The sequence below is a fragment of the Eurosta solidaginis genome, chromosome X (assembly GCF_040869045.1).
Source record: "Eurosta solidaginis isolate ZX-2024a chromosome X, ASM4086904v1, whole genome shotgun sequence".
Taxonomy (NCBI): Eukaryota; Metazoa; Arthropoda; class Insecta; order Diptera; family Tephritidae; genus Eurosta; species Eurosta solidaginis.
The window spans coordinates 35622718-35639177 of record NC_090324.1 but is presented as its reverse complement, the minus strand read 5'-3'; the positions used below and the strand labels follow the sequence as shown (position 1 = coordinate 35639177).

Below are 16460 nucleotides of genomic sequence, written 5' to 3'. Positions count from 1 at the left end.
CTGGCATCAATCCCAAACTTCAAATCAGCTGGCAGTCGAAGGTCATTGCCAAAAATTACTTTTGCAGGGGTTTGGCCCGTTATCTCATGCATTGCTGATCGGTAAGCCATCAAGAATAATGGTATGCGGGTATCCCATTCTTTATGGAACTTGTCCACTACTTTCCTTAAATTCTCCTCAAATGTTCTATTGAATCGTTCCACCATACCATCGGAGTGAGTATGCAATGCAGTTCTCTGTGTTTTTCGAAAGCCCAATGATTTACACATTTCCTGGAACACAGCTGATTCGAAATTCCTGCCTTGGTCAGAATGTGACTCCATTGGTACACCATACCTTGTAATCCAATTGTTTATAAACACTTCTGCTACTGTTTCCGCTTCTTGATTTGAGATTGGGTATACCTCTGGCCATTTGCTGAAATAATACATAACCACCAGTACATATTTTTTTCCGCAGTTGCTAGTAGGAAATGGACCTGCGACATCCATAGCGATCTTTTTGAATGGCGCATCTGAGTTATACTGCTTCATCTGGCCATGACTTCGGGTGTTGGGCCCTTTCGCTCTGCTGCAAACCTCGCAGTTCGCAATCCACTCAGTGACCGACTGACGGCAACCAACCCAACAGAATCTCTGTTTAATCTTCTCGAGCGTCTTCGTGATTCCAAGATGACCTCCGCTTGGACCATTCTGCAGCTCGCTGAGTACGTCAGGAATCCTCTTTCTGTGAACAACTATCAGTTTCTTCTTGCATTGACCATCCTCACTCTCCCATACTCGATATAAGCAACTGTATATCAATCCTAAACTGTTCCACTGTGCCCAATATGACTTCGCAATTGGACTCTCTGCTGACATCTCCTCTCTATTTGGTCTTTCGTTTCGTTCGAGCCCTTGCATAACATGTGAAAGATCAGTATCTTCTAGCTGACACTTCCTTAGTTGTTCCTTGTCCCATTCATCCTTACATGTTATAGTCATTAGCCGTACATCTATAACTTCTTCTTTAGCCTCGGTCTTTGAACAGTGCTTGCATTCCAAACTACATGGTCTTCGTGATATTGCATCGGCATTCCCATAGGTAGTAGGTTCCCGATGCTCAATGGAAAAGTCATAGCTTTGTAGCCGCTCGCATCTGTATCTAGAATAGACGTTGCTCCTGGAATCGGATATGCCAACATTGGGGCAGTGCACAAACGCTCTTTCAGTGTTTGGAAAGCTACTTCCTGCTCCCTCTGCTTATTTTTTCTTGTTAGCTCGTGGAGGCTATGGGCTACGCTGGCACAATTTGGTAAAAATCGCCGGTAGTATGTGCACAGCCGAAGGAAACTTCTCAATTCATGCAGATTCTGTGGTCTTGGCCAATCCTTCACTGCTTCTATCTTTTCATTCGCGGTGCAGATGCCCTCCGTCGTTACTTTATGACCCAAGTAACTAACTTGCTTCTTGAACAGAGAACACTGGAAAACTTCCTCTAAGTTTTTAAGATGTTCATCTAAGTTCTTGCCCAATACGATGATGTCATCCAGGTACACCAAGCATGTTTTCCAATGTAGTCCTTTCAATACATGATCCATGAGTCTCTCGCAAGTAGCTGGTGCATTACATATTCCAAAGGGCATTACTGTAAGTTGCCCACGACCATCACCGACACTAAAGCCTGTTTTCTCTTTGTCTTCTTCCTTTACTTCCACTTGCTAGTAGCCGCTTTTTAAGTCCAGTGTGGAAAACCATTTCGTACCAGATAGCCCAGTGTGTCCTCAATTCTTGGCAATTTGTAGCAGTGGCGTAGATAGCCTTGGGACATGGGGAGGGATAGAGAATATGCAATGACGTAATTAGAAATTCAGTGCCATAATACATAGGAAATCAGTCTTTAGCATTTTAGTTTATATATTAGTCAACAATTTGTTTATTATTATAAAAATTAAAACTTTCATTTCTAGAGCTGCTAATCCATTCAAGCGATCCTTATATAACAACAGAGATTGGTGTAAGTAAAATGTTTTTGGGGACTTATAATGTGGGGCAATCCCCGGGCCCGTATATCTTTAAATGTATGAAAACATTTATTTCAAGCAATTTTTAATTTTATAATTTATTTAATAATTTGGGAAAAATTTAAACAAGGTGACATCAGGACGGACAAAGCGACAGCTGTTTCGATTATACCTTGTAAATCACTTCAAAACCTTTTCTCCCGGGAGTGGGAGTTGAACCGACGATAGTTGAAATTGTTACAAACGCATTCAGCTACGTCATGCCTTAGTTGTTGTAAAGTTTTTCCCAATTACCTTCTTTCGCATAAATTATCTTCTACACATCACATAATTCGTATGTAGTTATGTGTTGAAGTTATGCATGTTTGTAAGGCGGTTTTCAGAGAAACTTGGCATTGTTGCTGTTTTTGTATATTTATAGAACTACAACGAATTAACCAAATGTTGTCTACTTATAACGAGTTAACCGGGATTGCCCGTATCGCTTTAAATGTATGAAAATATTTATTTCAAGCAATTTTTAATTTTATAATTTATTTAATAATTTGGGAAAAATTTAAACAACGTGACATCAGGACGGACGAGGCGACAGCTGTTTGATTATACCTTGTAAATCTCTTCAAAGCCTTTTCTCCCGGGAGTGGGAGTCGAACCCGCACTCCTACGATAGTTGAAATGGTTACAAACGCATTCAGCTACGTGATGCCTTAGTTGTTGTAAAGTTTTTAATTGCCTTCTTTCGCATATATTATATTCTACACATCACATAATTCGTATGTAGTTATGTGTTGAAGTTATGCATGTTTGTAAGGCGGTTTTCAGAGAAACTTGGCATTGTTGCTGTTTTTGTATATTTATAGAACTACAACGAATTAACCAAATGTTGTCTACTTATAGCGAGTTAACCGGGATTGCCCGTATCGCTTTAAATGTATGAAAATATTTATTTCAAGCAATTTTTAATTTTATAATTTATTTAATAATTTGGGAAAAATTTAAACAACGTGACATCAGGACGGACGAGGCGACAGCTGTTTGATTATACCTTGTAAATCTCTTCAAAGCCTTTTCTCCCGGGAGTGGGAGTCGAACCCGCACTCCTACGATAGTTGAAATGGTTACAAACGCATTCAGCTACGTGATGCCTTAGTTGTTGTAAAGTTTTTAATTGCCTTCTTTCGCATATATTATATTCTACACATCACATAATTCGTATGTAGTTATGTGTTGAAGTTATGCATGTTTGTAAGGCGGTTTTCAGAGAAACTTGGCATTGTTGCTGTTTTTGTTTTATTTATAGAACTACAACGAATTAACCAAATGTTGTCTACTTATAATGAGTAATGTTTTTGGGGACTTTAAAGGTTAGAAGCATGAAATAGTATATTACCTCTCCAATTTTGTTTCTCTGAATAGTCTTCTTCCGTTTCAAACAGGAAAAGTTTCTCTCTGGAGTCGAAGTCGATACAGGTAAGGTCGCTAAAATCTTAAGTAACGCGTTGATGTTAGGAAGCTACCACCAGGGCATTTATCCAATGCATCTAATGCATTCAATGGCTGCAAGTTTCCTTTGGGAGTTAGATATCTTCTACACATTTTCAATTCAGAAAGTGCTTTTGTTTACCCAGCTGTGAAAAACTCCTGGTAAAAGTCGACAGTTTTTATAAATTCTTCAGATAATTCGTCAACTTTGGATGGTTCATGCTTGAAGATTGCCATTAATCCCTTCAGAATATTCTCATGACTGATGAATCTTTCTTCAAGATCCGTGATATAAAAATCCAAAAATGGATTGAATACAGACACTCGAAAATAGTCTTGTGTACTGCTGACTTGAGGGTTACCACGATGCTTCTGTCTACCCACTATTCTTTTATGTTTCACTTCTATTTGTAGAGACTCGGCTAATTCTGTTGAAGCTTTATAAATTTCTGAAAATTCGGATTACTCAGACCGCATTCTTATAAGCTTAGCGCGTAAATCTTTAGCCAGGTCTATAGCTAGAACTAAATCGAAATTGATTTTTTGAAATTCTCGAATCAAAGTAAAGAAAATTGGTAGACCTTGGTAACGGAACGTAAGCTGATTACAAATTCAAAATCCATAGCATTTTTTTAACAATTTTGCATCTTTTTCAAGAGTTCGTAGGTTTTCTTTCCAAAGTTCCGTACATACGGGAACAACTCATCGAAATCGCTCACAGCCCCATATTTCGAAACACATCGAGTAAGGTTCAATCTCTTTAACTTGTTTGTCCTCGTCGTTTCATCTGATTCATCGATCGTTTTTTCTAAAATTGGAATGCTTTGCGGAGTGTAAAAAAAACACATAAACAGTTTCGATATTACTGAGGAAATCCCTTATAGCTGGTAGTCGCAGATATAGCCAGATCGTGAGCGTGAGTAAAACAATGAATGTGTAGAGCGTGCGAAGCATAGTTCTCTCGAATTATCGCCTGAACACCGTTTTATTCGCCTGACATATTGCTTGCTCCATCGTACCCCTGTCCAACTAAGTTTGAAACTTCGAGCTCGCCCTGTTCGAGATTTTCCACTATAATTTTTTTGCATACAAAAAAGTATATTTAGTAAACCTTGATTGACATAATTATTGAATACACTTGTGTGTTAATATTTTATGGATAACTTTAATAATATTAGACTCTGCTTTTTAATCATATACGAAGATGAGTAATTTTAAGCGAATATGGGTCACATTTACAGTGACGATGTACCTGTAGTTGATGCTGTGGGAACAAATTTCAAGAAATCCTCGTGCATAAGATTTTTTCCGTCATCAGCCATACTTATGTATCGAATGCAATTCGTCACGGACTTTCTAAATGCTCTCTTAAAAATGGATCTCCCATGGCTCGTAATTTTAACGTAGCTCGGAAATTCCCTTCGTTTATACCAGTAAAGTCATCCTTAATTACTATTTTGCCACCGTCTCGATGTCCTCATAAAGCCAACTCTTGCCGCCCTAGTACAATTATAACTTCAACAACAGGGGTGATGATTCCTCTGTTGTCCCGTATTTGTTGTACACGGGACTGATCGATCAAATTTTCTATAGATTCTTCTTTGTTTTGCATAATATGCGGAAAACTATCATTGCAATCAAGTGCTCTACCGTGGTAAGATGTCATTGCATGGTTATTATATACCTGAAAATTAGAGACATTTCTTTTGATAATGGCATTAGTTTTTGAGAAATGCGCAGATCTCAAATATATTGTGCAAAAGACTATCAAGTTGAATGTAAAAACTGGATTACTTGTATCATTAATGAAAGATTTTCTTACTCTCTTCTTTTGCATTTTTCCAGTTGTCGAATTTTCTAATAACTAACTGCCCCAGATATTGTGATCCCCTTCCACCGGTTTTTGCAAACACCACACATGGTACACAATAAGCACCACAATTTAATTCAGAGTAGGCGAGCCATGGATATTCATCAAACCAGTTGTAGTAAAATCTCAATTTTCGGGTTTTAAATTTATCCAATAGCGGAAAAACGTAATTTATAAGAGGCTTCCAAACATTTTTTTTTAACAAATCGAGCCTTTGTGAGTCAGTGAGCGGAATATTGACAAACTTTCCAACGTCGATTCTGTTAACGACCTCTAACAGACACACGTTTTTCAACATTATTGCTGACATAACTTGTTTCACTGGTACAACTTTGAGCGGAATTGAAAATCTTTTTTCCAGTGATTCAGATTAGACGTTAAAAACAACAAACTACGCACCCACAGATGTCGCGCACCCGCAGTTGTTTGTGTAATACGAGACATCAAAACCAATTAACTACGCACCTGCCCTGTGGGTTAAGATGATGAATTTCACGCGAACTAGCATGCATTCACCATGAAGCAAACTGCATTTAACACGGGGAATTAGCACGCAACCCAACGTGCACGATGACGCCGCTATCGCCCATTTCTTGTACGATTTGACCTACAACTTGCCGCTGCGTCAGTGGAACACTACGATGAGCTTGACGGATCGGCCTCACATCTCCAGTGTCAATTTGATGTTTCACAATGTTGGTGCGGCCTGGTTTAGAGCAATCTTGGTCAAATATGTTGGCGTAATTTAGGAGCAGTTCATGCCGTGATGTCATTTGAAAGATCAGTATTACTAGACGAAACGTGTCCCTGGAGCTGTTCACAGTTAATAACTACTTCAGCCTCTTGGCATCTTCCCAAAATAGCTCCTTTGGTCAGTTTGAGTGGTGACTTGAACTCGTTGAGTACTCTTACCGGAATACGTCCATTTTTTTTGTCATAGCCAGGGTTTCTCCTACAAGTATGTTCGGTGCTGATTTGTTTGGTGCTTCGACAACCCACAATTTGTTTGTCCCACAATCTCCGTCAACCTTTTCCCAGATGACTGCTTCTGATTTTGGTGGTATTTGCTGACTCTCTTCCACCAGCACTCGTTTACTGCTGTAGCCTCTCTCGTAGCCGAAATTTAGTGGTACATCCATGTTCTTATATTCCATTGTCTTGCTTTGCATGTCGATCTTGATGCCCTGGTCGATTAAGAAGTCCACTCCTCCTAGAACCGTGGTGTCTTCTCCAGTGGCTGTACGCAATCTTGCTCCATGCAATGGTCTTATCTTCTTGTTGACTAAATCCGTTCGAATGATGGAATGAGATGCACCCGTATCTACAGTCAGTAAACAATCCCTTTCATCCACATGTCCTCCGACAGTAAAATTGCTTGCCCTTCTTCCAATTTGCAAGATAGAGATTATGGGGCATTCAATTGCGGCTGACTCGATTTAGTTTAACTATTGAGTGGACTTGGAGATTTGCTCATCTCCTTCAGCTCTGCGTTTACAACTAGCCACATTGTTGGAACCATTAGGGTTGGTGCTGTAATAACGTGCAATGTGCCCTAGTTTTCCACACTTAAAGCATTTGACTTCATCATTATTCTTCTGCTGCGTTCCCTTCAGTGCTTCCAAAATTGTGTCTACCCAATCTGGCCTTTCCACTTCCATGCGATGAGCTTTGTATGCTGGTTTAATCTAAAGTGAGGCAGTTTCCTGAGTGAGTGCATGGGATACTGTTTCAGCAAATGTATGCTTTGCGTTTGCGTATGTAGCTCGCTTCGTTTCGGCGACCCGTATGCCATTTATAAAACTCTGAATCTTTACCCTTTCCGTGTATTCCACGGGTGCGTCTGCATTTGCGAGATGAACCAATCTTTCAACAACCGACGCAAATTCCTGCAAAGTCTCATTCGTCTTTTGGTAGCGGTTTTGCAACTCAATTTGGTATATCTGTTTCCTATGCTCCCTTCCGTAACGTCTCTCGAAAGCGGCCATCAATGCTTCATAACTGTTCCGCTCGTACTCTGTAATAGTCTGTAAGATTTCAGCTGCAGGCCCTTTCAATGCCACGAACAGTGCAGCAACTTTACCTTCCGTATTCCAGTTGTTCACTGCTGGCGTCTTCTCAAATTGAAGCTTGAATACCTGGAAAGGAACAGAGCCGTTAAAAGATGGTGTTTTTACCTTTGGATTACTCGCTGGAACAGCTGGGCGATTTAGTTGTAACTGATCAATACTTCCTTTCAAATCATCGACTTCTGCCTGAAATTCGGCGATTTTTGCATCCTGCGCTTCTACCTGCGAAGACATTTGTGCCACCTGCAGTGATAATCGCTCCTCCTGTGCTTCCAATTTGGTGGTTATACGTGTCTCCTGCGATTCCAGTTGGGATGTCATATATGTCTTCTGCTCTTCCAGTTGTGATGCCATATATATCTTCTGTTTTCCATTTGGGATGACATATGCCATAACATTTCTGAAATGCGTGTCTCATGTGCTTCCATCTTGGATGTTATACGTGTCTCCTGGGATTCTAGTTGTTTTTCCATCTTGGATGTTACTGTCGACGTTTGTGCAGATATTGCAGCTAATATTGTGTTCAAGACTGTGTTCGCCATTGTCTGCGGTGTTTCGTTTTTCTCTTCAATTTTTGTTGTTGTCTCGTCGCCATCAAGATGAAAGACATACTCTTCCACATTAATTCCTTCTGCTTCCATTGCCTCTCGTAGTTTTGCCTGAAGTTCGAGTTTATTTCCGTTTGTATTCAATAACGACTCTTCAACTCCTTCTTCAATTGCTGGATCTTCAATTCACTCTACTTTGCCATGTCCTTGTTGTACTCGAAATCTTCGGAATTTATTCAACATTTCCTCTTCTAACACCAATTGTAACGAATTTTGGGAAATTCCGCTTACCTGCAACCTTCTGATTGATCTGATGATTGCCTACTTTTGTGAGCATCTCAGATAAGATATATGCATGTGTTTGTGCGCTTCTCTCCGCTGCGTGTACGTACATATGTGTAGACATAATGATTGGTTTGTTTATGTAGATAAAAGTGACTGCTTAGTATCGGCTTAGAGATGATAGTTGGCGGAGCGAAGGAGCGACTGGCGCGCCTTGTTGGACGGCCATAACCGTTTAGACGGCTAAGCGGCAATTAAGTAAGTAAGTAAGTATGAATAGTATATAAGGGGCTGCTGGTGTCAAATAATAAGAGGTGAAGGAGCAGAAACATGCTCCTGTGGTGAACCGCCCCAAAAAACGTTTAAGAAGGTTTCTTACCACATTAACTATACGCCGTAAGTATAATTTTTTACAATTTCCTATACAAAATATGTCGATATTAATTTATTTTATTAATTTTTCTCTGATTAGTTTAATTATTATTTATTTTCATAAAAGAAGTTCTATAATGTTTGCCTTTTTTATTTGAATTTGTATTTTACATGAACCAAATAGTTTAATAAATTAAATATAGTAATTTTATTAAATTATGTCGTTTACTTTTATATTTACAGATACATTCAGCAGAAGTTTGCGCTAGAAGATACTGACTTTGATAGAGTTACGCAAAAATATTTCCTGTATGTTTCAAAATGCACAATAAAAACAGTAAAAAAAATTAGTTTCTTAATACTTTGGGAAATATTTATACAACGTGACATCAGAACGGACAAGGCGATAGCTGTTTCGATTATACCTTGTAAATCTCTTCAAAGCTTTTTCTCCCGGGAGTCGGATTTGAACCCGCACTCCTACGATAGTTGAAGTGTTACAAACGCATTCAGTCACGTCATGCCTTAGTTGTTGTAAACTTATCACAATCATCTCCTTTGCATATTTTATTCTTTACACAGAACATACTTCGTATATTATCATGTGTAAAAGATATGTAAAACCATACATACAAAGTATTTCCCAAGCTAAATAGAAGAAAATGATTGTATAAATAAGTATCTAAAACACCTCCTCAGAAGCTCAGAAGCCTTAAATCTCATAATATTATCAAGGGATATTAACTCTCCGGATACAAAATTTTTTAAACGCGTTATCCAAAGGAAATTGATTAACCATATCTATTGGTAATCTTCAAAGGGCTAATCCGGCGTATATTGTAGTGATCTGGTTAGAGAGGACTAAGGAAGTCTTCATTTGTTCGTAGTGGACTACATGATTTTCTAAAAAATTTTCGATCGCTGAAACTTTTCCCCTTCTGAATACAAATAATGATATTTTACGCCCAGAATAAAGGCTCGGGCTGGTGCATCGCAAACATTTTCTCTTAGTTCTATTTGAAAATTTCAATCTGGAACATCATGCCTACCTTAACTAGCTTATTCCCAATTCACGAACAAACTCGTGTAATTTTTTCTATCTTGAAACATCATGCCTACCTTAGCTAGCTTATTCCCAATTCTTATCAAACTCATGTACTTTTTTGTAACTGTTGTATACATATAAAATAATTAACTTCTAATGTTATTTATAACTTATAATCTGATTACCTTAAACAAACATGCATTTTAATAGATTAGTCATAACTATAATATTTATTATATCTGACAACCTTAATATGAATTGGAATAAAGATTGTCATTGTGTGGAACAAGTGATAGATATAACATGGTGTCCTGTCGGGATAATTGATTTAAAATAAATTAATGTCGTTAAAAGGGGAACCCCAGTCAAATATTCCGCCAGCAACAGTTAAAAGTATCTCCCCAGCACCAATCACAAAACCACAAATCGGCGTCATGGAAATTTTGTTTTGCCCACCAGAGCAATGCCGTCTTTAACCTAAGTCAGGCTTGGCAAGCATGGTCTCAACAATTTGAGAATTACATAACTGCGTGTAATTTAGATACGGAAGAAGATTCGCAAAAAATAGCAATTTTCTTACACCCACTGGGTGATGAAGGCATCAAAACAAGTTCAGCCTGCATTTCGAACAAAAAAGAATTTAATTTATCAACGCAACGAATTCCTTTCGTCAACGCAAAACTCAGCTGAAACAATTGACTGCTTTCTAACTTACTCAAAGGAGAATGTGAAAGCATGCTAATACAAATGGGTCTAAGATAATCTGCGATGTTTTTATAATCGGATTATGCGATGACAAATTACGCACGAAACTTTTGGACTTTGAAAAATTAACTCTAGTTAAAGCAGAAATTACTGCCATGTCGTACATTCGCAATCAAAGTCAATCCAAGACGAAGTAGTCCATGAAGATGCAATGAATATGGTAAGAAAATGAACTGGAAAATCGAAGCAGCAATATGAAAGTCGACGTGCACCGAGGCCAATAACAGCAACGTCAAACCAGAAAAATAGCGAGAAAAGTGACGTCCGAAGCCAAAATATATGTCAAAGACGTGGCAGCATGGATGCAAATGCCCAGCACTAGGGGAAACATGCTTGAATTGTCAGGATTCAAATCACTTCTCAAAATTCTGTAAAACGAAAAAAGTTAATTCCAACGCTTTAGAAAAAACAAAGAACAATTTAGACGAGTTTGATAGTTCAGAATCTTTAGAAAACTTTTTCATTGGCACTTTCAATGTAAATATTAATAGCGTACATAGTTGCAACCCAAATTTTTCTGAACACATAATTTGTGATAATAGAAAAATTCAATGTGGGATGGATACGGGTGGGGAAACGAATGTAATGTCTCTTAACACATTCAAACAAATAAATCACAATAATTGTATTGAAATGAGTAGGGCAAACGGGGTCGTGTCTACGCCTTCGCTCTGTAGCGCTAGCCGACCACCTTCACCCATAATTACCTGGGAAGTCGCCTCCTCCAGATGGTAGCCATAATTGTTCTTATATTTGTAAGGATCGAGGGGGTCTTCGGCTCCAGCACATCAATATGTTTGATTCGTTCAATAAAAAAAAGAAAAACTCAAACAATTTAACACTGGTCAAATTAGAATTGCCGGTTTCTTTTTTATTTTTCTTTATTTTTTCATTTCTGTGATGTGGGCTGCAGTTGCATCTGACAACCGCATTGCCAACAGCATGCAGCTAAAGCCCAATGTACATAACTTATTCAACTTATTCTATACTTGCATCAACCTTCCTTCGAAAAGAAGGTTTTGGAAAATGGATCAAGTTTCTCATGTTCTTCTTTGCATAAATTGTTTCGAATGAACGAATATACTTATATTAAGGTGCACCTTCTTTTTTTTCATTCGTTCGTTCGGACCAATATTACATTCGTTTTTTTTTTTGTTATACTACAGTTCATTTATGTGTTTTCATTTTATTAAATTTACAATATATGTGTAAGAGATCACGTGTTAATTGCTCAGCGAAATTTTATAGATTAAAGTAATACAAAATGAAGATAAGAATCTAAGATTAAAAGGAAAGGAAAAATTACTTGTCAACGTGACGATGGTTGCCAGCGAATATATTTGTTTGGCGTTGCCACATCATTCCCTTCTTAATAAATTCATTGCATCAAACTCCGTCATGTTGGAATCTATAATTTTTGATCGAAGATAGTATTCCGTATTTACTGTCTAGGATTCACCAATGTAAGATATCACGTATTAATTGCTCAGCGAAATTTTATTGAATAAAGTAATACAAAATGAAGGTAAGAATCTAAGATTAAAAAGAAAGCAAAAATTACTTGTCAACGTGACGATGGTTGCAAGCAAATATATTTGTTTGGCGTTGCTACATATGTTTGTATTAAAATATAGTTTTTTTTATTAATTTAATTTATTTATTCTTCTTTGTGTACAGTTTTTTCTTTTTTTGTTACTTTATCAATAATTATTTTTGTAACAATAAACGGTCCCTGATAGATATTTTCGTGTTTGAAAAAGGACTTTATCACCAAATTCTATACTTAATGGTCGTGCCGTTTTATCATAAAAGGTTGTAATTTGCATTTTGTTTTTAATTATCAAGTTTTTTGCCATTTCGTGTGCTTTTTGCATTCTAAATTTAATATCTTTAGCATAGTTTTCGGCATTATAAAGTGAATCAAATTTTTCTTTATGTAATTAACGAGGCAAAGTTGCCTTTTTACCAAATATTAGTTCGAAAGGCGAAAATTTATTTTTAAAAACTGTGGTCGTTGTTGTGGCTTGTAAAATTGTAAAATATTTTAAGTAAATAATCTCGTAAGTATTCATTAAAAACTCTATGATTACGTTAATTTACCAACGGTTTCATGATGGCATGCAGTTTATGCAGTTTATACGCCGAAACTGGGACTATTTATAATGCCACTCCAATAGGAGTCACAGTTTTTAATCTTATTTCTTCCTTGTTCGTCCAACTAATTTCTTGGATGGCGGTGATGTCAGATTTTGCTTTGACGAGGATATCAATCAGTCGGGCATCTGCACCAATACCATTCAGGGAGCGGACGTTCCAGGTGCATGTCTTCAAATCATTGTCATTCCTTGTCTTATTATCCGAGGCTTGTTTTCTCCTTTCCCGCTCAGCGGGGATGAAAATATTATTTGCAATTTTATATAGCGAGCCGCTTGTTCCAACGCAGATACCCGCTTGCAGCCACACCTCATGGTGGAGAGACGCTGCCGATGAAAGATCCCAAAGCTAGCCCTTAAACCGAGTATGCCAGAGTGGCCTAGCCAGGTTGTTGCCTTCTCACTTTAGCTCAACACTAAACGGATGTTCAGTGGCTACCCAGAGGATAATTGGCCGCAAGCCACCGGAAGTAGTGAGTTCCTTGAACCGCATGCAAAAGAATCGCTCTGGCCATTCCCAGGTGAATGGCGATCAGAAGGTTTCCCCAATTTCGTGGATTGCTACACGGCTGTGTATTATATATATAACTAAAATAAAAGAGGCTTGTTTTGACAGGATGTGGCACATTTTGGCAAAACCTTTTGGAACGGGTTCTGGAGCCTGAAATATTTTCTGTTTCAGTTTCGCAAAAAGATTTAATGTTGAATTTTGAGTGACTGAGGTTGTAATGTTTAATTTGAGTGCTAAGTGACTGAGGTCGTATAACATCAACAGAAAACAAACAACACCTTCTAGTACCTTAAAAGTTATTTATTTATTTGTAAAAAGAACTGTGTATACCAAACAATTGTTTCGCACGTGAGTGGAGTCTTTTCCAGTTGTTAGTTTGCAATTAATTTACTTAAAAACCGTCTGTAAGAGTTAGAGCTAGTATTTAAGAAGAAGAAGAATCGTAGCCTAGTAAAAAAATATAGTTTCTATAATAGATATATTTATCCGTTCCAGAGCTTGACACAAGTCGTACTGGTATTGCTTTAGGAGCTTCTTGAAATATGGCCAATCAAAATTCAAACGGGAGCGTTATTAGCGAAAATACTGCTGCAGGTAATGGACACTGTTCTGCAGGTGGACCTGATTCTAGTGAATATTCGGGCGATGAAAGGGAATCTGATACCATCGAAAAGCGTCCTAATAATGCGCTGAGTGAAACGCCGTTGTATCTCCTTGAGCACTTAGCAACATTTACTGTAAATAAAGAATCGAGCATAGTTTTCCCGGCAGACGGAATGCGACGGCTTCTCCAACTGGAGAAGACTTCAGGCATATGGTCACAGAAAATGCAGCTATGCTTGGACTATCAGTGGGTTCTAATTATGGACTACGAAACTGGGGTGAAGATCCTTCCCTTAAAATCATATTTATCCAAAAAATCTTAAATTTTTGAAATATTTTCTTATAGAACATTATCGAAAGGTTCCCAGCTTCACTTATACAAGAACCAACAGCATTTACATCAACGGAACCCATGCAAATATATAACAATATTTTAGTGTTTATTGTCTCTGGCGTCAAAAGCTCACGATCCGAGATGCACATTTTTCAGGTAAGATCGGAAGATATATATATAAGAAGATAAGAAGATATATATATATATATAATACATATGGGGAATTATTTGTCAAATCAGCCACCCCCTGCCTATTTCATTAGTTTTTTATGCCGTAAAGTGTTTTTTAAAAATAAAGTTTTTTAACCTGTCTGCTGATTTGACAAAGAATTCCCCATATATATGTCGAAATTCTTAATGATATCTATGGCAACAATGTATTACCAGAGCAAAACAATGGTAGTACACCATGAAGTAGGAATAAGTAAGGACGGTACTGTCTTCGGCTGTTTCTGACGACCTCATACCTTTAATGTATGGAGCTGAGCAATAACGTTATCCCATTCGTAGTATTCGAATAACCGGCTGTATAAGATATGTAATATATAGCGAAATCGGAATTTTTGCTTATATATTCCTCGTTTCTGTATCACATAGTTGACTATTTAAGTTCATACGTGTTTATGCGTGCATAATGTCATCTTCGCTCTTAGCATATGACATGTATGTATGGGTGACTCTTTCTGTTTCTTCTTCCTCTTAGTTGTTGATTACATATATGTTTTTTTTACGAGGAGGAAGCACCAAAAGCCTTAAAGTATGGGACTCTAACCGCACTAAACCTCTTACCGTCTGAGTACCATTTACCACCCGGTACTACCGTCAAGTATTCCGTCGGGAGGTAGGTCGAGTACTAAGCTCTACGTCTATCCGGGTCACGTTGCTGTACTTTGGTAGTCCCGCGGCATAGCTGAAGCTGGGACTGGCACCACCTGCTTACTACCTCAATGTGTTTGACACATACGACTTCTACGAATATTTGCAAATATACCTGAAACAATGTACATACAGGGCTTGTGATATGTTTGTTACACGGGATGTGCATTCAACTACTTGCGTTGTAGGGTTTTTATGTTTTTTTTTTTTTGTATTTTTGTATGTGAGGCTACCGCATTTACACTTACTTACTTACTTAATTGGCGCTTAACCGTCTAAACGGTTATGGCCGTCTAACAAGGTGCGCCAGTCGCTCCTTCGCTTCGCCAACCGGCGCCAATTGGTCACACCAAGGGAGTTTAAATCGTTTTCCACCTGGTCCTTCCAACGGAGTGGGGGCCGCCCTCTACCTCTGCTTCCATAGGCGGGTTCCGATAGAAACACTTTCTTGGCCGGAGCATCATCTTTCATTCGCATAACATGGCCTAGCCAGCGCAGCCGCTGCGCTTTAATTCGCTGGACTATGTTGATGTCTGCGTATAGCTCGTACAGCTCATCATTAAATCTTCTTCGGTACTCGCCATCGCCAACGCGTAGAGGTCCACAAATCTTTCGAAGAACTTTTCTCTCGAACACTCCCAAAGCCGCTTCATCTGCTGTTGTCATGGTCCATACTTCTGCCCCATATAGCAGGACGGGTACGATAAGTGACTTGTAGAGTACGATTTTCGTTCGCCGAGAGAGGACTTTACTTTTCAATTGCCTACCTAGTCCAAAGTAGCATTTATTGGCAAGATTGATTCTTCGCTGGATTTCAGTGCTGATGTTGTTGCTAGTGTTGATGCTGGTTCCCAAATAAACGAAGTCTTTTACTATTTCGAAATTATGGCTGCCAACCGTAGCGTGGTTGCCAAGGCGCATATGCGCTGACTCTTTGCTCGATGACAGCAAGTACTTCGTTTTGTCCTCATTCACCATCAAACCCATCTTTACCGCTTCTTTTTCCAGCTTGGAGTAAGCAGAACTAACAGCGCGGGTGTTTAGGCCGATGATATCAATGTCATCAGCATATGCCAGTAATTGCACGCACTACACTCCTACTCGTTATTTCTACAGTTAGAGAGGCCTTGTCTCCAATCCGTAGATTTGCCGTTACGTGTATGTTTACTGCTTCTGCTCACACGGTTGAAGATGCCTTGTCTCTAATCCGCTGCCTGGTTTACTTTTATATTACCTATATTCCGGTCTTTTCTTATTTTATCATTCTGACGCCGCTAATTCTAAAGAGGCCTTGCATCCCATACGTGCTCAGATCAATCCCTTCCATCTTTGCAGTTTGTTGTCCATCCACAAAACTCGTCTGTTCAATGCTCGCTGCTGCGCCGCAGCCTTTTCAGGCTTCGTAGATACTTCATTATTTCCACTATTACATCGCATGCCGCGGACCATTTTACGTTGCTTTATAGCATGCATCCAACATTGGTTCAGGAGTGTAATCCCCACCAAAAATGCTGCGTAGTTTGCATCTCGAGCTATAGAACCTAGGACACT

At 38.6% G+C, this 16460-nt stretch overlaps 1 protein-coding gene across 4 annotated transcripts in view; it reads left to right on the top strand.

Annotated features, from left to right (window-relative positions):
* LOC137235471 (epidermal growth factor receptor kinase substrate 8-like) overlaps nt 1–16460 on the top strand; it is a 741986-nt gene that overhangs the window by 276947 nt on the left and 448579 nt on the right. For all 4 annotated transcript variants that reach the window (XR_010947910.1, XR_010947909.1, XR_010947911.1 and 1 more), the window contains 2 exons: nt 13592–13977; nt 14046–14189. Coding sequence is in view for 1 of the 4 variants with exons in the window: in XM_067758473.1 (XP_067614574.1) it covers nt 13639–13977; nt 14046–14189 (483 nt within the window). In the remaining 3 variants the exon portion in view is untranslated. The remainder of the gene's footprint in view (nt 1–13591; nt 13978–14045; nt 14190–16460) is intronic.